Source organism: Scophthalmus maximus, chromosome 15, assembly GCF_022379125.1.
Source record: "Scophthalmus maximus strain ysfricsl-2021 chromosome 15, ASM2237912v1, whole genome shotgun sequence".
In the NCBI taxonomy this organism is placed as follows: domain Eukaryota; kingdom Metazoa; phylum Chordata; class Actinopteri; order Pleuronectiformes; family Scophthalmidae; genus Scophthalmus; species Scophthalmus maximus.
Window position 1 is genome coordinate 356,859 of NC_061529.1, and position 25,642 is coordinate 382,500.

Sequence of the window (25,642 nt, forward strand, 5' to 3'; positions counted from 1 at the left end):
GGTGGTTCATGTATACAGTGATAGATATATCTATAGATATTTCATTTCCCCTCGGGGGATCAATAAAGGTACTATTTACACGTTTGCATATATAAGTATGCATATACATGCACATGCACACACACATGTATATATATATTTTTGGATGGATGCTGATATCAGGAAGTCAATTATTTCTGATTCTATAAATGACGACGAACGTATGGTTGTGTGTGTGAGATCATGGAGCAGCAGGTTTTTATAAAAAGGTTTTTATTTTTACATCAGAACAACGAACAGGTGATAATCATAGTCATAAATAAAGAAAAACAGACTGCAACTAAATAAATATTGTAGGGGGGGGCTGCTCCAGTGTAGTTGTACAGTGTGACCACCACCCCCCACACACACACACACTAGAGGAAAACAACTGAAAACAAAACAATCTAATGTCAAAATACAAAAACTACAAAATCCACAGCGGCTCAGGTCTACACAGGTCAAAGGTCAGTGAACTTGGAATCAAAGCACCGCGTCTTCCTCCTGACGTCCTGCTGTTCACAAAACTGTATTTAGAAATGTACAAAAATAGAATATTCATTCCTTTAATTTAACTTTTGAGTCGCTTGTGGCCATTTTGAAAGCGACCTCCAGTGTTAGTGACGTGCGGGCAGCGTTAAGTTGACAATTTGATTAATGAGACGTTCTGCAGACGACCACGTGGAGCCGCTCGCTCCTCAAATCAAAACATTCGTCCCTGAGCAAACAAACGGCCTCATTTTATTATTCAGCTTTTTATTTTCAGTGCCAAGCTGAAGTTTCTTTAGTGGTTTTTTGCTTTTCTGGGGGAAAGGTTGTGAAGGAATGTGTCTATGACCTCCGTGCACACACCCAGATCCGCAGGTTGGAGGTCATCTGTGGGTTTTTATCAGCTCATAGTAAAACACTGTGAATGAAGATGGATGACATGACAGCTCCCAAATCACCTGGATCGCCCCCTGGTGTCTGGTCGCAGTATAGCTCTTAAGCCCCGCCCCCTGGACACTTCAGTGCGTGTGGGCGGGACCTCCAACACAAGATGGCGGCGCCTGTAGCTGAGATATTTCAGCGTCATGTTTGTACAACAGGGGGAAGAAGAGATGCGTCATCCGTCTTGATTCACAATCTGTGGCTCACAGCTGTGAGGCAGGTGAGGGGGCGAAGCTTCAATCACAACGAGCTCAGTTAACTGGCCGGAACCTGAGAATTCAACGATTGGTTCCTTCGTGACCTTTGACCCCAGTCGTGTCATTACAATCAAAACCTTTCGACTGTGGCCGACAGGGGTCAAAGGTCAGGAGGGTGCAAATAATATCATGAAAATCATCGCAACTTCTCAACCCCGCCCACCTCCTATCAGAACGCAGCAGAGTGGACGGCACAGTGAGGTCAGAGGTGTGTGTGTGTGTATGTGTGTTTCAGTGTCGGGAGCGTTTGGCGGGGGGGGCGGGGCCTCGCTCCGACAGGCCCAGGCGGTCGAGCTCCGAGTGGAAGAAGTGCTGCAGGCGGAGTCCGGCCTTCGCCTCGTTGGTGTGTCGGGGGTTGTACTGGAGACAGTTGGAGAACATCAGCTCCACGTCGCACACAAACTCACCTGGACACAAACAACCAGTCAGTCACGTCACACTGTGGCTCCCCCTGCAGGCAGGAGGCACTCATCACTAGACCGTTGTAAACTCTTATTCCGCAGGTCAGTGTCATACGACCTCGCTGACATCATTGAGGATTCAGTGGTTTCAGGTCGCGCAATAGTGATGAGGTCACGGCTGACAGGAAGTTAACTCTGTCACATTGTCGTCGTCTCCTTCACTTCTATTATCTCGCTCGCTCCCTCTCTCTTTTCCTACGACATCGTCTTCTTCAGTTCCTCCTCTCCTCTATTACCCAGGGAGCTGCTAACCTAGCCTCTGGTTGTTGGTCACGTGTGACACGCTACATCGAGCTGAGACGCCGTCGAAGGTTCATGAGCCATCAAAATGATTTTAAATTTTTTTTAAACAAAAAGTTTGTTATGGATCACGTGCGTCTGTAAACACCGAGGAGACGACTCGTTTGTCTCTGACTTTGTGAGTCGTCCCTCAGATAAATGAGCTGCAGGGAGGAGGTTTGTTTCGCTCGTGTGCGTCTGCAGGTTCACTCAGAGGGGAGGAGTCACAGGGTCACTTCCGCAAGTTCTCTTTAACTTTAAAGAAAAGTGTGTGTGTGTGTGTATGTGTGTGTGTGTTCTACCTGCTGTCTGATATTCACAGTTGTTGACTCTCTCTCTGATGGTGCTCAGGGCGATCGGCTTCTTGATGATGTCATAGTAGTCAGGCACCTGCAGACAAGTGGAGAGAGACGGACAGGTGAGTTACAGACACGTGAGTGAGTGAGTGAGTGAGTGAGTGAGCGAGCACCTGAGTCCTGGACACCAGCTTCATGAAGGGCCAGCTGTCTTCATGTCTGACCAGCTCCACAGTCAGCTGCTCACAGGCCGACAGCTCGTGGACGCCGTGGTTCCTCCCAGAGGAGCGTCTGCTGCTGGAGGAGGAGGCGGCAGCGGGGGAGAGGACAGGGCGGGAGGGTTTTGGAGGCGGTGTGGCGTCTGGGGGGGAGGAGCAGAGCAGAGAGGTCACTACTGACGTTTCCTGGTTTAGGTGTTTATCAGGCAGCAGTTTGTTTGTAATGACGCAGACGCCCACGTTCTCTTCTCTGATAGTTTTTTAATCAGTCAAGACTCGACGACCAGCGCTGAAGGCAAAACGTGAGTGTCGAGCCCTGCGACTGGCCTGCAGGCGTTCACAGTGTGCTGATTGGTTGTTACCTGTCACTGCCCTCTTGCGGCCCTCGCTCTGACCAGGTGAGGTCTTTGTGCTGCCGCTCGGTGGTGCCAGGATCTCGTGGCTCAGACGGGCACTGCTCCGACTCCCGGCGGAGCGCGGCGGTGCAGCTCTGCTGCCGGAAGCCACGTTGGACTTTGACGGAGGGGGCATGGCCTTTTTACCTGAGGACCTGAGATGGAAACAAACAGGAAGTTGAATCAGTGAAGTGGAGTAACGTGTTTCAGTGAACTGGGATCGGGCCACAACAGTTACTCACTTGGAGGCTGACGAGGTTTTCCCTCCTGAGACAGCGTTGCTTTTGGGCGTGATCTGTTGGTTCTTGCCTTTAGGGGGAGTGGTCTGTTCGTTCTTGCCTTTAGGGAGCAGGGCCTGATGCTTCTTGGTGCTGCGGAGCAGAGAAGCAGCTGCTGCTCAAGACCGATCTGTGTGAAGTGACTGATCAGATTTTTTAATATATTTTCACTCACCTCACTGCGACTTCTTCCTCTTCCTCCTCCTCCTCTTCCTCCTCCTCCTCCTCCTCCTCCTCTTCTGACTCCTCCTCTTCTGACTCCTCTGTCTCTTCCTCCTCCTCCTCCTCTTCCTCCTGGTCATCCTTCTCTTCTTCCTCCTCCTCCTCGTCGTCGATGGAGGAGCGCTGACGGGACGGGACACGGCTGGACCTCTGTTTGGGTCGACAGTCTGGACAGAACCAGTCGCCCTCCGGAACCGACTGACAAACAGAAACCCACAGGTTGTATTGTAGCGCATCTCCTGGTGGTCGTTTAATGTCACTGTACTCAGCTGTAAGAAACGGAGCTTCGTCCCACTGGGGGGTGGGAGGGGCTTACCTTGAGGCGGGGCCTCAGGCAGTGGGTGTGGTGACCCCGGTCACAGCCGTCACACAGTAGCATGTTGTCGGCATCGCCTTTGCGTCTGCAGATGCGACAGCGAGCGTTGAGGACGGAGCGAGACCAGAGGACACTCCGCTCCAGACTGGACAGGTGGACGAACACCTGAACACATACACACACACTCATAAATCATCCCACCGCCCAGAGACATCTGACAGCCAATCGGAGTGGAGCGTTCACACTGACCTGAGACAGACTGGAACACGACTGTAGAGACTCTCTCCATCGCTCCAACACCGTCTTCATCACCCGACCACCGTCACTGCCGTCTGGGGGGGGGTGCGCGTGTGGTTTACACTCATGTTTTTAACAACAGTAGATGGTCGATATCTTTAATACAATATAAACTTTATTAGTTTCTACACGTTGATGACGATCAGACGATCAGTCGTACCGTCACTGGCCTGGTCCTCGTCCTTCTTCTTGCTCTTCTTCGTCTTCTGGTCTTTCTTTGGGTCATCCTCACCTGTAGGGGGCAGCAGTTGATTGACATGTTATCCTGTGTGGTGGTGGTGGTGGTACAGACACCAGGGGGCGTCTGTTTAGGCCCCGCCCCGTCACCACACACTCACCCAGCGGAGCTTTGAGGAAGCGTCTCTCGATGCCCTGCTCGATGTGAGCGAGGGCCTGAGCCAGGATCCGGACGCAGCTGCTGACGACCTGAGGTGTCCCGCTGCCGCTGGTCCCACACGCCGCGCCGTCCGACTTCAGCTCCTGGAGTCTGACGAACAACACACACATTTTACACAGGACAAATACAACACACACAAACAGCGACAGGAAGCAGGAAGTTGGTCCTGGAGACTTTCATCACAAAGATACTTAAGAGCTTTTTCATTTTGTGTGATGGTAGATGTGTGTGTGTGTGTGTGTGTGTGTGTGTGTACCGGTCTCTGGCTCTCAGCTGGCTGCTGACCGGATCCCCGGCCTCCACTCGTCCGTTCATCCCTCCGTTCTCGCGGCCTTCAGAACTCAGCAGCTCGTAGTTTCCAGCTTCCAGTGCCGAGCGCCACACCTGTCTGTCCATCACCTGGACAGAGAGTGAGACAGGTGAGTCCCAGGTCACCGGCTGGGGGTGGATCCTCTGCAGGTATGTGCGTACCTTCAGAGTTCCCAGAGTTCCCTGGTGGATGCGGTCCTCGATGTCCAGCAGCAGGTCTCTCAGTCGGACTTCCATCAGAGTCTCAGCTGCAGCAGTGCATTCTGGGACAGATCTGGACGACTCGGGATCATCTGGACAAACAGGATAGGTGTGCGATGACAGGTGTGTACGTATGTGTGTTACCTGTTTGTGTGTGTGTTACCTGTGTGTGTGTGTGTGTGTGTTACCTGTGTGTGTGTTTGTGCGTGTTACCTGTGTGTGTGAACTTGCTCCTGTCACAGGTGTGTAGCAGCTGTGTGAGTCTGTCTCTCTCCTGCAGCAGCGCCTCTTTCAGGCCACTCTCTCTGTGACCTCGAGGGTTCAGAGCCTCGATCAGCTGATCCACCTCCTCCACCGAGCTGTAGAAAGACCATTGGTTGGGACGGGCGACGGGTGGGCTGCAGGTGTGGAGGGGGGCGGGGCTTGAACCGGTGCTGTACAGGAGGAAGGTTTGGTTGAGATCCGAGGACTCAGTGTTTATCACAAACCGGACTGTGTGACCCACCTTCCCTCAGCAGGCTCCTCCTTCACAACCGCCTCGTCTTCCATCATGGTTGTGGCGTCCTGCGCAGGTTTTGGGCTTGGCTCCAGCATGTCCTCTGTCAGGCCGAAGGCGTCGTCCTCCACAAACAGAGCGGCGGCAGAGGGGAGGAGCCAGTATCGGCGGTACAGCCGGTCCCGGCCCAGAGGCAGTAGGCAGGTGCAGGCCGCCGCCTTATGGATCCGCTCCTGCAGCTCTTGAACCTGCGAGACGGGACGAAGGGGATGGTCAAACCACACACAGTGAACAGGCTCCTCCCCCCGCTCCATGTTCTAACATGTGATCCGTGTCTCTGACCTTCTCCTGCTCCACCTCCATCTCCTCTGTGCTCAGGCTGCTGGGGGGGCAGGGGTCAGAGGTCGTCTGGGGTCGGTCTCTCTGGTCGTCTTTCGCTGAAGGAGAGACAGACAGACAGAGAGAGAGTGAGACAGACAGACAGTGAGACAGACAGAGAGAGAGTGAGACAGAGAGTGAGACGGTGACTGGGAAGAGGAGAGGAGTGTTTGTACCTTCAGTCTTCATCTGCTCGTCTTCCTCAGTGTGTCGTGATGAAGGAGTCTCACTTTAACAACAACAACAACAACAACAACAACAATCACACACTGAACTTCATGAGACAAACTAGAAAATTAACTAGTGTATGTACAGTGTGTGTGTGTAGAACACACTAACTCTCACCTGAGCCTCTGGACTCGTCCCTTCAGTTTCTCCTCCTTCTCCTTCAGCCTCTGCTCTTGTTCCCGGAGCTTCTCCTCTCTACGGACACGGACCCTGGGGGGGGGGGGGGGGGGCCCAGCGTGTGTTAGTTGTGTGAACTAGTTGTGTAACTGTGTGTTAGTTGTGTGTAGTAGTAGTGTACCTATGTGCAGTAGTTTTGTATCAGTGTGTTAGTTGTGTGTAGTAGTTGTGTACCTGTGTGTTAGTTGTGTGTAGTAGTAGTGAACCTGTGTGCAGTAGTTTTGTATCTGTGTTAGTTGTGTGTAGTAGTAGTGTACCTGTGTGCAGTAGTTCTGTAACTGTGTGTAGTGGTCATGTGTAGTGGTTGTGTACCTGTGTGTGCTAGTTGTGTGTGTTAGTTGCGTACCTGTGTGTAGTGGTTGTGAACCTGTGTGTGTTAGTTGTGTACCTGTGTGTGTTAGTTGTGAACCTGTGTGTGCTAGTTGTGTACCTGTGTGTGCTAGTTGTGTACCTGTGTAGTGGTGTACCTGTGTGTAGTGGTTGTGAACCTGTGTGTAGTGGTTGTGTACCGGTGTGTAGTGGTTGTGAACCTGTGTGTAGTGGTTGTGAACCTGTGTGTAGTGGTTGTGAACCTGTGTGTAGTGGTTGTGTACCTGTGTGTAGTGGTTGTGAACCTGTGTGTAGTGGTTGTGAACCTGTGTGTAGTGGTTGTGAACCTGTGTGTAGTGGTTGTGTACCTGTGTGTGTTAGTTGTGAACCTGTGTGTAGTGGTTGTGAACCTGTGTGTAGTGGTTGTGTACCTGTGTGTGTTAGTTGTGAACCTGTGTGTAGTGGTTGTGTACCTGTGTGTGTTAGTTGTGAACCTGTGTGTAGTGGTTGTGAACCTGTGTGTAGTGGTTGTGTACCTGTGTGTGTTAGTTGTGAACCTGTGTGTAGTGGTTGTGTACCTGTGTGTGTTAGTTGTGTACCTGTGTGTGTTAGTTGTGAACCTGTGTGTGTTAGTTGTGAACCTGTGTGTGTTAGTTGTGAACCTGTGTGTGTTAGTTGTGAACCTGTGTGTAGTGGTTGTGTACCTGTGTGTGTTAGTTGTGAACCTGTGTGTAGTGGTTGTGTACCTGTGTGTGTTAGTTGTGAACCTGTGTGTAGTGGTTGTGTACCTGTGTGTGTTAGTTGTGTACCTGTGTGTGTTAGTTGTGTACCTGTGTGTAGTGGTTGTGAACCTGTGTGTTAGTTGTGAACCTGTGTGTAGTGGTTGTGAACCTGTGTGTTAGTTGTGAACGTATGTGTGTTAGTTGTGTGTAGTGGTTGTGTACCTGTGTTCGTTAGTTGTGAATCTGTGTGTGTTAGTTGTGAACCTATGTGTGTTAGTTGTGAACCTGTGTGTGTTAGTTGTGCACCTGTGTGTGTTAGTTGTGTACTTGTGTGTAGTGGTTGTGTACCTGTGTGTAGTGGTGTGAACCTGTGTGTGTTAGTTGTGTACCTGTGTGTACTAGTTGTGTACCTGTGTGTGTTAGTTGTGTACCTGTGTCTAGTGGTTGTGTACCTGTGTCTAGTGGTTGTGTACCTGTGTGTAGTGGTTGTGTACCTGTGTGTGTTAGTTGTGTACCTGTGTGTGTTAGTTGTGTACCTGTGTGTAGTGGTTGTGAACCTGTGTGTAGTGGTTGTGAACCTGTTGTGTTAGTTGTGTACCTGTGTGTGCTAGTTGTGTACCTGTGTGTAGTGGTTGTGTACCTGTGTGTAGTGGTTGTGTACCTGTGTGTGTTAGTTGTGAACCTGTGTGTGTTAGTTGTGAACCTGTGTGTGTTAGTTGTGAACCTGTGTGTGTTAGTTGTGTACCTGTGTGTGTTAGTTGTGTACCTGTGTGCTAGTTGTGTACCTGTGTGCTAGTTGTGTACCTGTGTGTAGTGGTTGTGTACCTGTGTGTAGTGGTTGTGTACCTGTGTGTGTTAGTTGTGAACCTGTGTGTGTTAGTTGTGAACCTGTGTGTGTTAGTTGTGAACCTGTGTGTGTTAGTTGTGAACCTGTGTGTGTTAGTTGTGTACCTGTGTGTGTTAGTTGTGTACCTGTGTGCGGCCTCCTCTCGGTCTCGTCGGTGTTGTTCAGCTCTCGTCTCTCTCAGTTCCTGTCTGGCGGCTCGTTGCTCCTCGACACAGTCTTCTATCAGATCTCTGCTGGACGCCAACGTCAGCAGCTTCCCCACTAGAGCCTGCAGCAGCCTCAGCTTCTCCCCTGCACAACAACGACTGATCAACGACTGATCAACGACTGATCAACGACTGATAAACGACTGACGATAAACTATTGGTGGCTGACCTGGCGTCAGGTCGTACACTGCCGTGCACGACAACCTCTTCAGCAGTGCCGGCTCGGCCAATCGCAGCTCAACACACGGGTCGTCCATCGGCGTGAAGCCGCCCTGCTTCTGGTAGCGCAGCTTGGCGTTGCCGTGGTTACAGTGGGCGCCGGAAGCCAGGATGTGCAGCCGCAGGATCTCGGACAGCGTGCAGCTGTCGAGGTCGAGCCGCTTCAGACCGCAGCCCTGATGCAGCTGAGGCCACGATGCAGCCAATGAGGCGATGGCGCTCAGAGCCGACTGCGTGGGATCACAGTCGTCGTCCAGGGCCTCCGACAGATCTGCACATACACACAACATGTACACAACATACACATACACTGAGTGAGAGTGTGTGTGTGTGTGTCTGTGTTTCTGTGTGTGTCTGTGTTTCTGTGTGTCTGACCTTCTGTCTGATCTGTCTTCACCTCCTCCTGTTCCTCGTCCAGAGCCTGAAAGATGGCCGACAGGAAGAAGAAGAGCAGCTCACACAGAGGACCTTCAGGATCAGAACCCACCAGAGCCTCTTCTAGAACCTCTGTGGACACACAACAGAACCTCTGCTAGAACACGTAATGGAAGAAGCACAAGAAACCCTCAAGAACATCTGTAAAACCCGACACACAGGCAGAAGCAGAAGAACCTTGATTTCATTCTCTCAGAACTATAACAGTTAACAGAGTCTCTACTGGATCTGTCAAAATGTCCTGTAAATGACAGAGGAACCAGAACCAGTGACAACAGAACCCTGCACAGAACCACAGATGTTCTCACCGAGGGAGATTCCATCGGGGAACTCGTCCTTCAGGTCAAAGGCTTCGCCGAAGGCTCGCAGGAACTCCAGAACCATCAGAGCATCTCCGAACAGATCCGACGGAAGACGGGTTCTCACCGGGACCGGACTGGGAAGCTCCTGGAAGAACCGACAGTCGAGGTTCCAGTTTGAGGAGCGGAGAACACTCACAGACACGATGGTCTGGATTCACACTTGATATTCAATAAGTTCACATCGATGTTTAAATATGTTTGAGCGGCGGTGCGATTACTGACCTTCAGGTCCTCACACTCCATGTCCTCTCGGGGTTTGTTCCACAGCTTCAGTCGCTCGGCGTATTTCTTCTTCTCCTCCTTCAACTTCTCTCGCTCCTGTGGATGGAGAGTCGTCAAGGTAACACTCAGACTCTGTCTGTCGTCACGTCGACGCTCAGACTCCGTGTGAACATGCAGACGGAGCAGGTCATTGAACTCACCCTCTCTCTCTCCAGCTTCCTGCTCTCCTTCTCCTCCCTCCTCCTCTGCTTCTCCTCCTCAAACCTCCTCCTCTGCTCCTCCTTCATCTTCTCCTTGTCCCCCCTCTCCCTCCTCTTGGCCTCCTGCGCCTCCTCCTTCTCCTTCTTCAGCCGCGCTCGGTCCTGAGCCGCCGCTGCCATCTCCTCCCTCTGCTGCAGCAGCTTCCGCTTCTCCTGCGCCGCCTGAAAGCACCACGCTTCAGTCTGACATGTGACACTTACACACATATATTTATATACGGTGACTGTATATGAAGACGATCAGTGACCGTATATAAAGACAATCACTGGCTGTATATAAAGTCGATCAGCGACTGTCACTCACCTGTCCAGACGAGCCACGCCCCCCACCTTTAGAGGCTGGGCTGAAGGGGAACAGGGGGGGTTCATCGGGGAAGAACTGAGAGAAGGTTTGTTCAGCGAGTCTGTACTTCGTCACTGTGGAGGACTGACACAGACACACACACATGATCATGAAGCCGGGACGACTACATGTTGTTACTGTCGCATTGTGGGTAGATGTGGCCTCTCACCTTGAGGACGATGGTCCCGTTCTGAGGTTCACAGTGTTGTTTTAGCAGCAGCTTCAGCTTCTCTCTGGACAGAGTCGTCTTCCTGCGACTGGAGACACAAACGTCTGTCACACCTCACAGAGTCAACCGTCCTCATGCTGAGCCCTTTGACCCTTTGACCTTTGACCTCTGCTGTAGAAACCTTCCTCCACTTCCTGTGATGTCATTACCTGGAGAATCTTCAAAGGCTTCATGTCTCTAAAGTCTGTACAGCCTCAGATCAAAGGTTCTGTGAGTTAATTAACTATAATTATTAAAAAACCTCAAACTGTGTTATAGATTAAACTAAAGCTGAATGAACACAAAACATATTGATCATAAGTATTTCTGAATATAGAAACAGTGCGATGATGTAGCCACGAGCTACAGCAAGATGAAGCCTCGAGTGTCCGCTGCAAAAAGAATCAATGTTCTAACTCGTGTTATTAATCCGATAGGAAGGGTGATGTCACACGGTCTCACCTGATCTGATTGGCCTTCACAGTGAACGTGTCACTGTGTTCGTCTTTCATCATCCTCACTGTGTATTTAAACACTGACGGACTCAGAGGCTTCTTCTTCCTCCTGCTGACACACACACACACACACACACACACACTCAGGAACTTTTTCTTCACCTTCACCCTCTGACCTAACAATCCCATAGACCTTTGACCTTCTGACCCCCTTCACCTTGGACCTACTGACCCGTTGACCTGTGCCTTGGGACTCTGGAAGGCGTTGCTCTCATCATCACTGTCGGTGATGACTATGGCGTCGCCCGACTTGGGGCGGCCGTTAGCATTCGGCACACCGTTAGCGCTGGAATGAGCAGATTGAACCTGCAGGATCTCACACACGTGTCTGCAACACACAGTTGTCAGTTTTATCAGGAAGTGATATCACACTGTCAGAGAGGTATCACACTGGTGTTTTAACATGAATTCTAAACACTGACGACAGGACGTCAGACAGCACAGGTGTGATGATGCGACAGTACCTGGCTCCGTTGGGTCCCATCACGTCCACGCTCTCCCCCGGGAAGAATCGGTCTTTGACGAAGGCGTGGACCTCGTCGCAGAGCTCCGTCAGCCTGCAGTGTCGGCTCAGGGCCACCAGGTGGAGCAGAGGCACCACCAGGGACTGAGGGAAGTTCTGCAGACTGTGCTTCGCCCGCCGCTCGCTCTCCACCGCCTCCAGGTAGGTCAGGCCAGCTCGACCCGTAAGGGCGCAGCTCCACACCAGACTGTTGCACAGGATGGTCCTCTCGAAGAACTCACTGAGGAGGAGGAGGAAGAGTTACTCCAGGGTCAGAAAGAGACTTAGTTTTTAATGTATGAGCTTCACGTTCAGTCTCACAGGTCAACACTTTGTCCACACTAACGTCGGACACAATGATTTGTTCAAAATATTTGAATGAGCATTGAGCTCCTCTCTCTGTCAATGTATCATTAATGGAGGATCACTACTGTTGCTGTGTGTTTGTGTTCAGATGAGGTTTGTCGGAGAAAGTGGAAGGAAGAAGAACGGGCAAATATTCGCATGAATGACGCAATTTCTTGCGACCGAACTCTTGTTAGCAAAGCAACGGGAAAATTAGCATCACGTCCGGTGTGAACGTCACATGACCACTTAGGTGTAAACAGGAAGTAGATGGTCTCCACTGCATTCGCTGTGTTCCATTATACCCTCGGATCTCGGACCTCCGAACCCCGGAAGTCGAGGTAATGACTTTTTTTAACCACCTCGTAATTCCCACTCGGAAGTCGGTAGTTCTGAGTTCCAAGTTTTACTGGAACACTTCAACGCGACTTGCAAGGGAATAATGGAACGCAGTGACGGAGGCTCCTCTGAAGGAGGAACAGCGACGAGGCGGATCTGTTACTGACAGGAAGTGTGAGCGACAGTTTCTGTCCCACACTAAGGCGTAACCATAACAACAGTGATTTTTATGTTTTTTTTTATGTTTTAAGTTTTTTATGCCATCAAGAGGCGACCAAGTGAAAGTGCATTACATTCAATCATGTTTGTACCTGTAATAACAACATGTTGGTAGTTACTGGTTCTCAGGATCAATAACATGAACACACACTCTGATGCCTTCAGGTGATGACATGTTGTGAACTGCTCCTTTAAAGTTCACCTGAACAGGTGAGGAGCGGCATGACGTCACCGAGCTAACGGCTAACACACATACACACACACACACACACACACTAATCCACGTTAGCTCCCGAAGCTAGCTGATGTAGCAGCGGGAGCTAACGTGATTCCACCTGCCCCCCGGGGCCGAGCGGGCCGCCTCGGACCCCCGGGCCAGGGGTTCGAACCCCCGAGGGTCACACCGTGAGACGTTCACGAGCCCGCGGAACTCTAACTTTTTCCCTCCATTGGAGGAAAAGTTTTCTTTTGTTCTTCCTGTGGAAGTTTGCCAGCGGACCAACTGTCAGTCAAACTGCCCCGGCGGAGGACGGGACTCACTCGTAGGTCCTGAACACTTCGTGGGTGATTGTACAGAGAAAGACCTCCTCGTCCGGCCGCAGGTCCGCCGGAGGTCTCTGTCGGACGAAGGCTCTCCTGTGGAGAAGAGGCATCTCTCGTAGCTCCGCGTCCACCGGCCGAGGGCTGCGAGGAGAAAGAGAGGGAAGCAGGTCACAAAGGACGAGAAGCGCGCGGGCGACACACACACACACACACACACACGGACAAGGACACGCACACACACACACACGGACACACACAGACACACGGACACACACACACACACACACACACACACACACACACACACACACACGGTTCTCTGGGCCCGAGGAGGAGCGTGGCTCTTTTGTTAGACGCGCAGATAATCTGCCCACATGGAAACGTGCTCAGCTCGGTCCGAGCCCCAAACATCCCGAGACACACACACACTCACACACACACACACACACACACACCTCACCGAGTTGTGTAACGATGAGCAGGTACTCCGCGGCACAAAGTGCAGAAGAAGAAGAAGAAGAAGTCCGCGGACTGACTGAAAGCTCCTGTGACTAGCGGCTTGTTGACCAAGTTTTCATCCACTTCACGGACCGAGCCCGAAGCTGGGACATTTCAGCTGTCGTCTCCGTTAGTTAGTTCGCCAGTGAGAGAGAAATCCACACACCTGGTCGGGGTTGGATGTTGAATATCATATTATAATAAATAATCATTAAAATACTTACATACATCAAAATAAATATATATGTATGCCTTCTATGTGCATATATTTTTATATTATTATATATTATAAATATATACACTTTGATATGATACAACTAGAGTCCCGTGTTTTTAATAAAAATCATCAGAGCAGATCATTTCTGACAGTGTGAGTCATCGTCTGTATATAACATGTATATTTTGTACATATCGGCCGATATTAGCCTTTCACAGACATATCTATATTTTAAATATATATTCAGACTGATATTATCGGCCAACTGATTTGAGCCTTTCAAATATACATTTATATGTTCACATTTTTAAGTCAAATAAACGTTTGTTATAAATTCTTTGTATTTGGTTGTATTTGTACTTAAAATGTATAGTTATTTTTGGTAAAGCTCATAGTTAAGCTAAAAATATCAAGCCTCAATTACACATGTCTTTGTCATGAAGGTTGACATTTTAGGAATCATTGACAGATTATTTATATATATTTATATACGATCGGTGACTGCATATTAAACTGTATAATCAGAAGACTCACGCGAGTCACAGCTTCACTGACTCCCGGTTCTCGTTGTGTCTGTCACACAGTTGATTTGAGTGTTCCTGAACGCACCATGCCGGACGCGTAAGTGGGCGGGACCACTCTGTCTTCCGCAGCGCCGGTTGGACGCCCCTCGCGCCACTCTCTCCGCCCTCAGCCAATTACGTTACGAGAGCGGCTGAAAACCCGCGCGGCGGATGAGGCGCCGCGGTGTCGTCAGAGGAGTGAGCGGCAGGAGGTGACGTAATCACCTGAACTAATTCCATACGAGAGGAGAGATCAAAGCCAGTGAGCGGTCCAACTACGGACCAATCAGATCAGTGGGAAACCGGCGTCATCACTCTACAGGGTGATGACGCCTTGGATCGAATTAATAAACCTCGAGATGACTCGTTACCACGCAAAATAATAACAATTGGAAAGAGGGCAAAGGTACAAGACTGATAATAAAGAGTGAAGGAACTCCTCCTCCCATAAACCACTGCCAATGACCTCTTCCAACCATAGACGTCGATGTTACGCTGGAGGATTGTGGGTAGTGTAGTTCTTCTCACTGACATTAAAACAAGGTTGAGGTCAGACAAACTTGTGGTTTCATTACAGCTAATAATCAAAATATTAATGGAGAATATGATTATGGATTTTCTCTTTGTGTTCACTCTGGTTTAAAAAAAGGTTTAGAGTGTATCTCACTAAATAACTACACATAAACTCATTAATATTAGAGCTTCATTTGATTGAATAAAGATGATTTGACTGAGAGACATCCCACGTCTGAAGGAGTACCGGCATCTTGTGGGACGTCCGGTACACAAGAAGAAGTAACGGTACTCCAAGGAGTGAAATGTCGAAGGTGGTTTGCCTGGCCGTGCGTCATTCAGGAAACAGTCTGCCAATCGGAATAGAGGCTCATAACATATTAATCAGACAGGCCTAAGTTGACCTCTATCTTTGCAGAGCTCATCAAACCTTCAAATAAAACACCAGAAAGGGACAATATGGGACTTTTAATAGAAATATAATGAAACTTGTTCATTTCACGTTCCTGATGTCACAGATGTTACAGCAGCCTCCTGAAAACAGATTCATTCATAAACACTTAGATCTGATTACAGCTGCAGACCAGACCAGACCAGACCAGTCCAGTTCCACGATGGGACCAGTTGAAACCAGCCTCGACTCGTGCGATCCACATCAAGTCTCAGGTCACATGACCCTGTACAGATGGATCTGTCTGAGGGCGTCGGGGTCCGTATCTCTGCCCAGAGAGACGTCATAGTCCACAGGAAGCTCCTCCACCCAACCGGGCTGCAGCGCCTCCTGCTGGACAGTTAAACTCCATCACAGACTTTAAACCAATGTGGCCTTTATAGAAAAAACTGGGGAAGTGAAGTGGCCCCCGGGGTCGGGGTTTCTGGCCCCCCCGACCCCTGGGGCCCCTGGGTGTGTGTCAGTGTGAGTTTTACCTGCAGAGCGTTCAGACTCTCCTGAAGACTGGGAACAGTCACCAACAGAGACCCTCTCTTTTTAAAGTTCTGCATGACGAACCTCCAGGCTCTGAACACGCACGCACACGCGCATGCGCACACACACGCACACACACACACACACACACACACACACACACACACACACACACACACAGTATTTGTTTGATTTTTTTGTTCATATTTTAGTATGAAGCCTCGTTTGTCCTGTTAAAGTTACTGCAACACACTGAGATACTCAACACTTCCTGTACACATTTCAAATTAAAAGCCCTCAAGCCTGTCAGTGGTTGTTTTGTGTACTTCAGTGTGTGTTGTGTGTCCTCACTTGACTTGCTCGTTGGGCTCCATGAAGTACTCAAAGACGTTGTTCATGACCAGAACGTCGGCGTTCTGCAGCAGAATGTCCTGCGTGCGGACGTCAGCCTGGAGAACCTGCGAGAGAACACGAATCAGCACAGGTCGAGTCGTGAATCACAAAAGAGAAGAGAACATGGGCATCTGCGTCATCGTCTACGAACTGAAACACAACCCGGAGTAACCACAATAACAGTGATGAGTTGTGAAACCGACATGCAGAAGTTTGTGCAGTTTGTGACGACACCGACCTGGACCCGGTCGTTCAGCCTGTACTTGTGCAGCATGTTGTTCTGCAGCCTGACGAAGTCGTCGCTGAGCTCAAGCCCGAGCAGCTGCGACGCCGAGCTGTACACGTAACCCTGAACACAACACGCACACACACAAATTAAATCTGTGTTTTAGAATTTGTAGCGGATGTTCACTTTAGTGTCTGATCAAACAGTAGGAATGACGTCATCATGACATCACTAAGAGGTCAGAAGATGATGTCATATAGTGCAGTAATAAATTCACTTTTGCAACCAATAAGATGTGTGTGTGTGTGTGTGTGTGTGTGTGTGTGTGTGTTTATGTGGGGTGACCTCTGACCCCGTACAGCACAGCTCCCAGTCTGGATCCAACGTCCACCAGCGTCCGACCGCTCAGGTCTGGGAGAACGTTTTGGAACAGAAACTGAAGCTCCGACACCGAGAAGGAGTGAGAGATGAAGTCTGCACCAAGAAGAGAAGAAGAAGAGGAAGAGAAGAGGAGAGCAGTGATTAGGGTCTGGTGTGTGTGTGCGTGTGTGTGTGTGCTGTAAGGTCAAAGGTCGGTGGTGTCGATGATGATGCGTTGTTCCCACCCAGAGCTGCCGTCTTGTGGGAGCCACAGCTGAGGCAGTAGGTCCGGCTCATGGTCCCGTCCTCACACAGAGAGTCCACCTGCTCGTCGTTGTACAGGAAACCGTCCACGTGAACCGTCGGCCGCGGCTGCTGCTGCATCTGAGGCACACGGCGAGGTCGTCGTCACGACTGCGTTTCTATTTAAAACATCCAGTCTCCTGTCGTACCTGAAGTACTCGTGTGCAGTATTGACAGTCATACCTGATGTACTCCTGTGCGGTATTACTGTCGTACCTTGTGGTGGGCGGCGGTCTCCGAGGGCAACATGGCGTCCAGGGGCAGACCGGCTCTCAGGTCGTCTGCGATGCTGCGTAGCGTCACCGTCCTGTTGTCCAGCAGCAGCTCGTCCAGCTCGTCTGCAGAAGCACACACGCACGGCCTTCTGGGTAATCACGCACACGATCACTTCCTGAAGCACGACTTTATTCATGTGAGTCACGGTGACTTGAATATGGGGAGGGGCTTCTGTTGATATGGGGAGGGGCTTCTGTTGATATGGGGAGGGGCTTTTTGGAGAAACATGCAGGTGAACTAAACCCTTTCAACACAGTTTGTTTTTCCTGATTCTTCTGTCAGTGTGAGGCGTCCGTGACGTCATCCAGCCACGGGTTGAACGTGTCCTTCTCCCGCTGTGTCGAGTCTTTACGTCATAACAATCAGAGAGGCGCTCGCGCGGACCGGATGTTGACCGTTGAGCACGTGTTTACCTGAGTGTGAGATCCAGTGCAGCAGCTTCGGCAGCTCGGCGGGAACCACTCTGCTCAGCAGCTGCTTCAGCTCCGACCTCGCCTCGGTGAAGTCCATGGTGAGGAGGGACCGGGAGAAGGGACCGGGAGAAGCGGCTGCACGAGGCGGCTGCAGCTCCGCTCTGGAGCTCACAGGACCCGGTCGGCGCGTTAAGGTGGAACCGGGAACACGAGCTTCATCGAACCAACGATCGAACAGGTTTTCACGTCAAGTCGCCTCTCAGAGTGAAGTGACGTCAGACATCTGACGTAGACGCGGAAATGAGTGACTCAAGACGCTTAGATTTAAAATGGCATTGATTTGTCCTTGCGACTGTTCAGACGACCTTAACAGACGCGTTCCCGCCCAGAAACACTGAACAACAACAACACAGTTGAACAGCTGGGACAAGACGACGTGTCACAGACAGAACTAGATTTGTTTTGCCGAGTGTTTTTTACGCCGACTTGAGGAGCAGCTCGCTGTGGTTCAGAAAACCTCCACACTTTAATCTTATCGCTGTATTTTTTACTGTAAATCTGAATGTTGCGCTAATTCGGCGCAGATCTTAGCGGGGTCTCGTGTTAGCTTCAATGCTACAGATCTCGCCGTCTGTCGGCGGCTGTGGGTGAAGGTTTTTTTAGCCGACAGTGAATTCCGCTCAGAAAAGCGCTGGTTTGTGAAACTGCGCAGGTTTACTGAGAAAATACAAAGACAAACGAGAAACGAAAAGCTCCTCTGAATCAGAGCGAGTTGCTCTTGAATTCGGTTTATTAATGTTTCCCCCAAATGTTTTTTCTTCTGTTGACTTTAGTGAAGAGAAATCATGAGGTCGTTGTGGTGTGAAAGCAAAGAACTGAAGCAGAAGTTTGGTTCAAATTATTACATTCTTGACACTTTGTAACATCACAGCGAGTGTATTAATAACATGTATATATCTGCTGTCAACAGTCTATTTATTAAATGTGTGTGTGTGAGTTGTGTCGATCGTGTTTATCTTGTATTTATCCTAATTTCTATTCCTTCTTTTACCACCAGAGGGAGTCGCGCTTACATTTTGTTGCACAGCTCTTCAATGACAATAAAGGTTCCATATGTATATATACACGTCTATACATACTTATATACATATACATACGTATATACATAACCATATATACATAATTTTATACATATACATATGTTTATACATTTAGATATACACATACTTATATACACACGTCTATACATACTTATATACATATACATACGTATATACATAACCATATATACATAATTTTATACATATACATATGTTTATACATTTAGATATACACATACTTATATACACACGTCTATACATACTTATATACATATACATACGTATATACATAACCATATATACATAATTTTATACATATACATATGTTTATACATTTAGATATACACATACTTATATACACATATACATACCTGTTGCACATATACATGTCATCAATTCAGCGCCTGGTTTTGTGGAATATCCGTCTAGAATAAATATTGTTTTGTGATGATAGAGCACATCTGATGATGTCGATGAGTTAACTGGTGGATCAAGTTTATATTTAATAATTCGATGACACAGTTTGACTGAAACAATCGAAACAATTCTCTCTGACGTTCAACACTACACCTGGAATCCTACTGGTTGAGGGTTTGATAGTCTAAGTGCGAGCAACAATTTATTTGCTCACAAGCAATAAATGCAAATGCAAGAAAAAAGTGTTTGAGCACAAGAAGGAGCTGTTTGAGTGGGAGGGCAGATTTTGAAGGAAAGAATGAGGAATCTGAACGAGATATCACCAAGTGATGCGCACAAACCGAAAGACCAGGCTCTTGAATGAAGATAGAAAATAACTCCATATTCCCCGTGGACAGCGGATGATCGGCACGGCACCTGAACACAACACGACGACAACGTCAACAAGAGAGATTCAGCTCGTTGAACAAGTACAAATATTCAAAATGAAATAAATGAACCGAAGCTTCTTCTTCTATTTCCACTGAGACATAAAAGTTTGCGTTGGAGGTTAAAAAGTTAAATGAATATAAAGGACAAATGGTAAATGAGCTCATTCGACAAGAGGAACTTTGTTTACATAAATACATAACTGAGAGTCAATCTGCAGACTCGTTTGAACCACATTTTTTAAAGCAGGTGAACGCTTCCCCCTAGTGAACGGAAGCTGCAACAACCACACAAACACACTTTCTCTCTTTCACAAACCACACTAACTCACCCAGTGTGACGAAGAAGCAGAAGAGACTGTCGACGATGGTGTCCATGATGGCCTCCATGTCCGTGTCCTGGATGTCTGCTCTGTTGATGGCTGCACAGGTGAGACAGGAAGACAAACTCTCTGATCAGTCAGAGTTACAGGGGAATGTTCCAGGTTTGACCTTCAGGGGTCAGAGACGTTCCTGTTCCAAGTGTCAGGAATCTCCAGTGACGCAAATCTGTCGATCTGATAAGTTTCACCAAGATGAAACTGTCAATTCTTTTCCTGGAACTCTGTTCTTCTTCTTCTTCTTCTTCTTTTTCTTCTGCATTGTATTTTACTGTTACTGTGAAAGATACAGTGTGATATATGCTTATGTGTTTGTGTGTGTGTTACCGTGGTAGGAGATGAGCTCCTTGCTCTGGTGACACAGGATGAACATGTCGTCTTCCAGAGTGATGAAGTTCAGGTACTGATCAAACACCTGAAGTTAAACACACACACACACACACACACAAAATCCGCACACAAAACTTGAAAACTCAATCTTTTCAGACTGGTTCTGGGACATGTGACCTTCTTTGTGGAGGAGTCGAACGACAATATGCAAATCAGCCGAAACTTCACAAATCACCATTTGAACCCTGTGTTTAAAATTGTTTTGTCAAAAAATCGGACATGTCCTCCAGGCAGATCGTCACTCACTGTGCGAGTGAGTGAGTGAATCTGAACAGACGGATCTGAACCAGAGACCTGAACCAGATGGATCTGAACCAGAGACCTGAACCAGATGGATCTGAACCAGAGACCTGAACCAGATGGATCTGAACCAGAGACCTGAACCAGACGGATCTGAACCAGAGACCTGAACCAGACGGATCTGAACCAGAGACCTGAACCAGAGACCTGAACCAGACGGATCTGAACCAGAGACCTGAACCAGAGATCTGAACCAGACGGATCTGAACCAGAGACCTGAACCAAACGGATCTGAACCAGAGACCTGAACCAGATGGATCTGAACCAGAGACCTGAACCAGACGGATCTGAACCAGAGACCTGAACCAGACGGATCTGAACCAGAGACCTGAACCAGACGGATCTGAACCAGAGACCTGAACCAAATGGATCTGAACCAGAGACCTGAACCAGAGACCTGAACCAGATGGATCTGAACCAGAGACCTGAACCAGAGACCTGAACCAGAGACCTGAACCAGATGGATCTGAACCAGAGACCTGAACCAAATGGATCTGAACCAGAGACCTGAACCAGACGGATCTGAACCAGAGACCTGAACCAAATGGATCTGAACCAGAGACCTGAACCAGACGGATCTGAACCAGAGACCTGAACCAGACGGATCTGAACCAGAGACCTGAACCAGACGGATCTGAACCAGACGGATCTGAACCAGAGACCTGAACCAGACGGATCTGAACCAGAGACCTGAACCAGACGGATCTGAACCAGAGATCTGAACCAGACGGATCTGAACCAGAGACCTGAACCAGATGGATCTGAACCAGAGACCTGAACCAGATGGATCTGAACCAGAGACCTGAACCAAATGGCTCTGAACCAGAGACCTGAACCAGATGGATCTGAACCAGAGACCTGAACCAGACGGATCTGAACCAGAGACCTGAACCAGACGGATCTGAACCAGAGACCTGAACCAGAGACCTGAACCAGACGGATCTGAACCAGAGACCTGAACCAGAGACCTGAACCAGACGGATCTGAACCAGACGGATCTGAACCAGAGATCTGAACCAGACGGATCTGAACCAGAGACCTGAACCAAACGGATCTGAACCAGAGACCTGAACCAGATGGATCTGAACCAGAGACCTGAACCAGACGGATCTGAACCAGAGACCTGAACCAGACGGATCTGAACCAGAGACCTGAACCAGACGGATCTGAACCAGAGACCTGAACCAAATGGATCTGAACCAGAGACCTGAACCAGAGACCTGAACCAGACGGATCTGAACCAGAGACCTGAACCAGAGACCTGAACCAGAGACCTGAACCAGATGGATCTGAACCAGAGACCTGAACCAAATGGATCTGAACCAGAGACCTGAACCAGACGGATCTGAACCAGAGACCTGAACCAAATGGATCTGAACCAGAGACCTGAACCAGACGGATCTGAACCAGAGACCTGAACCAGACGGATCTGAACCAGAGACCTGAACCAGACGGATCTGAACCAGACGGATCTGAACCAGAGACCTGAACCAGACGGATCTGAACCAGAGACCTGAACCAGACGGATCTGAACCAGAGACCTGAACCAGACGGATCTGAACCAGAGACCTGAACCAGAGAAACTGAATCCTCTCTGTTTTACAGGTGTTTACTACGGAGTGAATGAGATGGTCTGTGATCCAGATGGTTCCAGTTTGACCTGTAGTGCAGAAGGAAACCTCACTGTTGCTCCTTGTGGAGTTCTGTGCCAGTAAATATATCTCAGTATATTTCCAGGTAAATACTTTTGTCTAATGCTGATGGTGATATGTGTCCCCCTCCCCCGTGTGTTAGGGGGAGGGGGATATTGGAAAACCTCAACCTTTTATTTGTCTTATAGTTGTTTCCTTACTTAATTTAAAATACTACTCTTCTGCATGTGGGTCTCGCTTCGTCAAACCCAACAGAACTGTTGTTGTCGGTGGCAACATCTACATGAATGTTGAAATGTTGAAAGTTCTGAGTACAGTCCTGGTGGACAGATGTACAACAACTATTAGAACTTAAGAATACAGAACTAAATTTGCGTCTAGTCGCGTCTTTGCATGAGATCTCCTCGTCCGGTGTGAACGCACCACGACACGACTGATTATTTATATATTTACCTCCAACAGATGATCTGTCTTCACAGAATCTGATAGTTTTCATGAATTATTCTCTGTGAAATCAGTGAACATGTTCAAAAAAACCTTCTGTCTCACAGAAAGAGACCAGACCTTGCTGGCTCCGCCCCCTTTGTCCAGATCCACACCAACATGTCAGACAGGTGAAACCTCTGAGCTGCAGTGACGATGACGACGACGTGATTCACGAGAACAAAGAGAAACAGAAAGAGAGGAAAACAGAAAGCCATCAACATTACAAACAGACAGAACCAATCGAGTACAGTATCCTGATCATGATGGGATATATTAATTCACCGCTGACTGATTCACTTAGTTTCATATCATATTAGAAACATTTTAATAGATCATCTGCAGTTAGTCACAGAAGAGCCACAGACCTCTGACTTTAATAAGTGATTAAAAATGACCTGAGTACCATTGACAGTTCTGATTATACAATCATACTTATTGATCTATGCGGACAGATTGATTCATCTTCTGTCAACTCAAACACCATCATGATTTATTGGTTGGTTAAGAATTTGGATTATAAATCTACAATCTACATTATGAATCTACAAAGTAATTTAAGTTGTGTGAGTGAGTGAGATCAGAAAAAGATGATGATCAAAATAATAATAATAAGAACCAACTTACTCATATTCAAGTATCTTATAAAGGATTGTGAGATATGACACATTAATTAATATGTTGAAGGTAAAGTGAGATAATCAATTAATGCTAGTGTGTAAGAACTTATTGTCCATAACTCTGTTCATCTAAGAGTTAAATATAGTCACATGAGGTGGACCGACCTCCGTGTGAGTCTCCATGTTTCTACGTCGTGTTAAATACGCTTGTTGAACTAAACGCTCCAGAATACGTCACATTCACGTTGAATTTTCAGACGCTGCCGGAAACTGGAAATGGAATCAGAGGTGCGCCGCCATAAAGTGTCCCCTGTCGGTCTTAGTTGGTTGCGTTAAACCTAATCGGTGCCGTTCAACTGCAGCGTTACACGCTTTCTTTATTTTCAAAAATCAAATGTAGAATTAAAAAACAACAAACCTCCAAACATCAATAAAAGCCAAACTATGTACAATAAAAACAAAATATGACTAGCAAAAAGAGCTCTTTAAGCAAAGTCATTGAAAGAAAACCAGCACCAGAGTTTTGACAAAAGAAAACTTTTAAAGAATATTAAATTAGATGATTTCACGATAACGTCAGCGTTTTGATTGTTTAAGAGAAAAAGGGAAGATTTAAGTCTTTGTCTGTAAGATTAATACAGAAAATGTTCACGTGGTCGCATCACCAGCACCTCAAAGGTAAAGTTCAGGGGCATCATGTTCTCAGGCATTAAAAACTCACTGGTGGTTTCTGTTTAATCATTTTGACTCATGTCATCGATCGAGGGCTTGAGTATTGATTACTGGTCAGGCTATTGTTTCCACTGGTTGTATCTGTTTGACGCATCATTGGTCAGAATCGGGGACCGGCCCTGGTCCCAGAGTTAAAATTGTGGGTGTGTCTCTTCTGGTCTCTCAGGTGATGATCAGGACGAACAGCTGCTCTGCGTGGGGAGGAGGTGCACATGGTGGCTGACCGCCTGCTCCATGGAGCTCTTGAACGCCCCGTAGGACGAGGTGACGGGCAGGAGGAGGAGCTTGGAGCTGGGTTCGCTCTGAGGGAAGAGGCCCCCGTACTCCCACTCTCTCTCCCCCGGAGGGGAGGAGCTGAAGGGGTGGAGGAAAGAGATGAGGGGAGGAGGAAGGAGGCCAGAAACCGGAAGCTCCTCGGCTCCCGTGGCAAAGAGAAGGACGTCCTGGAGGGAAATGGAGCTCCGCCCAACTGAGGAGATGAGACAGGAGAGGAGACGAGGGAAGAGGAGACAAGAGAGGATACAAGGGAGGTGAGGAAAGAGGATAGAAGAGCAGAGGAGACATGAGGCAGTTCAGTTGTAGAAGTTGTTTTAATGAGCGGAGGTCCGTCGTCATAGAAACCGTCTGTATACCTTCACACTCCAGCAGGAAGTGTCTCCAGAAGGTGACGACGGGTGTCTCCTTGTTCAGCTTCTCCGTCTGCTCGGACCAGTTGACGGTGAAGAGCTCGGCGAGCAGCTGAGCCGAGAGACGAGCGGTCGCCTCGCAGAAGACGTTGCGGAACTCTGCTGGGAAGAGCTGCACCTGGATCGGATCAGACCGCAGAACAGAAGGTCAGGGGAAAATTCAGCCCGATAAATGAGTGACATGTTTAAAAACACACGGGGGGTGGGGGGTAGTCACCTGATCGAAGACGCCCAACGTCTGCAAACCTTCACGAAACCTGCAGGACAGACAAGTGTTAGAGCTACGAACTTTCAGTGTCGGAGTCTAATAATTCTGATACATATTTTTTTCCAAACATTTGAAAACATACAAAGGATTCGTGTTAGGGTCGTCGTAGGAAGCACAAATAAGACGGAGTCAGGGGGTAAATCTGCCATCTTAGATTTAGATACTCTTTTCTGTAAATTTACGACTTTATTGTCTGAATATTGTCCCACCCCTCCCCATCTTTTTTGCCGTACAATGCTCTAATACACCGTCTCCATCCGTCTCCGTCTCAGTGAATTGTCTCACCTCTGCAGTGGAAGCTGCATCCTGGTGATCAGGGTGAAACCCACCAGATCCTCCACCAGTGCCCCTCTCTCCTCCAGGCTGCCGATTGGCCGGTCGCAGCCGGCCACCTCCAGGAACTCCCTGCTGGACACCATGGCGTCCCTCAGGCTGTCCAAAGACTCCGCCTCTGCAATCTGGAACAAAAAAAAAAGCAGCCAATCGAATCGCTCCGCCTCAAACCGTTAAAAAAGGCAAAGGAGGGTTTGTGTGTCTTGTCTTTTTCCTCTCTCACCCTGCTGACTTGGCGTGTGAAGCATGTGTCGGGGGTCATGTGTGCGACGGCGAGCGGGCGGTTCGCCGGGTAGTTGAACAGACACTGGTAGAGAGCGCAGGAGAAGAAGCCGACGGACGGACCACCGTGAACCAGAGAGAGGGCGAGCAGGCAGCCGACGTCAAAGTACAGATCCTCACGTAGAGCTGGACACA

At 48.6% G+C, this 25,642-nt stretch overlaps 4 protein-coding genes and 2 long non-coding RNA genes across 16 annotated transcripts in view; 2 read left to right on the forward strand and 4 right to left on the reverse strand.

Moving 5' to 3' along the window:
* Positions 1-235: 235 nt before the first annotated feature.
* Positions 236-14,124, reverse strand: baz1a (bromodomain adjacent to zinc finger domain, 1A). 8 transcript variants are annotated; one of them, XM_047327298.1, is made up of 31 exons: positions 13,999-14,124; positions 13,210-13,413; positions 12,747-12,890; positions 11,266-11,544; positions 10,974-11,129; positions 10,749-10,850; positions 10,248-10,335; positions 10,040-10,162; positions 9,676-9,897; positions 9,476-9,571; positions 9,200-9,338; positions 8,832-8,963; positions 8,407-8,727; positions 8,157-8,322; positions 6,094-6,186; positions 5,925-5,977; positions 5,713-5,807; positions 5,380-5,618; positions 5,088-5,308; positions 4,836-4,966; positions 4,621-4,763; positions 4,306-4,454; positions 4,128-4,199; positions 3,920-4,002; positions 3,671-3,835; positions 3,308-3,552; positions 3,097-3,225; positions 2,822-3,009; positions 2,415-2,602; positions 2,248-2,335; positions 236-1,612 (listed from the first exon to the last, which is right to left on the reverse strand). In XM_047327298.1, exons 3-31 carry the CDS (start codon positions 12,857-12,859, stop codon positions 1,437-1,439), a joined length of 4,395 nt encoding a protein of 1,464 aa, XP_047183254.1. In that variant the 5' UTR covers positions 12,860-12,890; positions 13,210-13,413; positions 13,999-14,124; the 3' UTR covers positions 236-1,436. The 8 variants fall into 8 exon arrangements, with proteins under 8 accessions (XP_047183254.1, XP_047183253.1, XP_047183252.1 ...); XM_047327297.1 differs by having other exon boundaries at positions 10,749-10,853; XM_047327296.1 differs by having other exon boundaries at positions 10,959-11,129.
* On the forward strand, positions 11,308-15,366 carry LOC118286796. The gene is made up of 3 exons (XR_004785489.2): positions 11,308-11,465; positions 14,049-14,239; positions 15,117-15,366. It is a non-coding gene; the product is annotated as an uncharacterized LOC118286796 (long non-coding RNA).
* Positions 14,295-17,796, reverse strand: zgc:109986 (uncharacterized protein LOC553566 homolog). 2 transcript variants are annotated; one of them, XR_007029782.1, is made up of 9 exons: positions 17,437-17,796; positions 16,964-17,085; positions 16,690-16,828; positions 16,437-16,558; positions 16,097-16,207; positions 15,817-15,923; positions 15,468-15,558; positions 15,130-15,324; positions 14,295-14,535 (listed from the first exon to the last, which is right to left on the reverse strand). XR_007029782.1 is itself a non-coding variant. In XM_035611487.2 (8 exons), exons 1-8 carry the CDS (start codon positions 17,531-17,533, stop codon positions 15,208-15,210), a joined length of 906 nt encoding a protein of 301 aa, XP_035467380.2. In that variant the 5' UTR covers positions 17,534-17,796; the 3' UTR covers positions 14,994-15,207. The 2 variants fall into 2 exon arrangements, 1 of the variants encoding a protein (XP_035467380.2); XM_035611487.2 differs by lacking the exon at positions 14,295-14,535 and having other exon boundaries at positions 14,994-15,324.
* Positions 16,965-18,440, forward strand: LOC118286798. 2 transcript variants are annotated; one of them, XR_004785492.2, is made up of 2 exons: positions 16,965-17,159; positions 17,306-18,440. It is a non-coding gene; the product is annotated as an uncharacterized LOC118286798 (long non-coding RNA). The 2 variants fall into 2 exon arrangements; XR_004785491.2 differs by having other exon boundaries at positions 16,965-17,115.
* Positions 18,441-18,909: 469 nt separating this feature from the next.
* On the reverse strand, positions 18,910-20,242 carry LOC118286794 (sec1 family domain-containing protein 1-like). Its single transcript, XM_035611495.2, has 3 exons — positions 20,089-20,242; positions 19,714-19,803; positions 18,910-19,370 (listed from the first exon to the last, which is right to left on the reverse strand). The coding sequence occupies exons 1-3, from the start codon at positions 20,132-20,134 to the stop codon at positions 19,273-19,275; spliced, it is 234 nt and encodes a 77-aa protein (XP_035467388.1). The 5' UTR covers positions 20,135-20,242; the 3' UTR covers positions 18,910-19,272.
* Positions 20,243-23,557: 3,315 nt separating this feature from the next.
* Positions 23,558-25,642, reverse strand: part of g2e3 (G2/M-phase specific E3 ubiquitin protein ligase) — a 7,452-nt gene continuing 5,367 nt past the window's right edge. For both annotated transcript variants that reach the window (XM_035611483.2, XM_035611484.2), the window contains 5 exons: positions 25,449-25,633; positions 25,178-25,350; positions 24,842-24,881; positions 24,571-24,742; positions 23,558-24,407 (listed from right to left, as the gene is read on the reverse strand). In XM_035611483.2, coding sequence (XP_035467376.1) covers positions 24,112-24,407; positions 24,571-24,742; positions 24,842-24,881; positions 25,178-25,350; positions 25,449-25,633 — 866 coding nt within the window. In that variant the 3' untranslated portion in view covers positions 23,558-24,111. The remainder of the gene's footprint in view (positions 24,408-24,570; positions 24,743-24,841; positions 24,882-25,177; positions 25,351-25,448; positions 25,634-25,642) is intronic.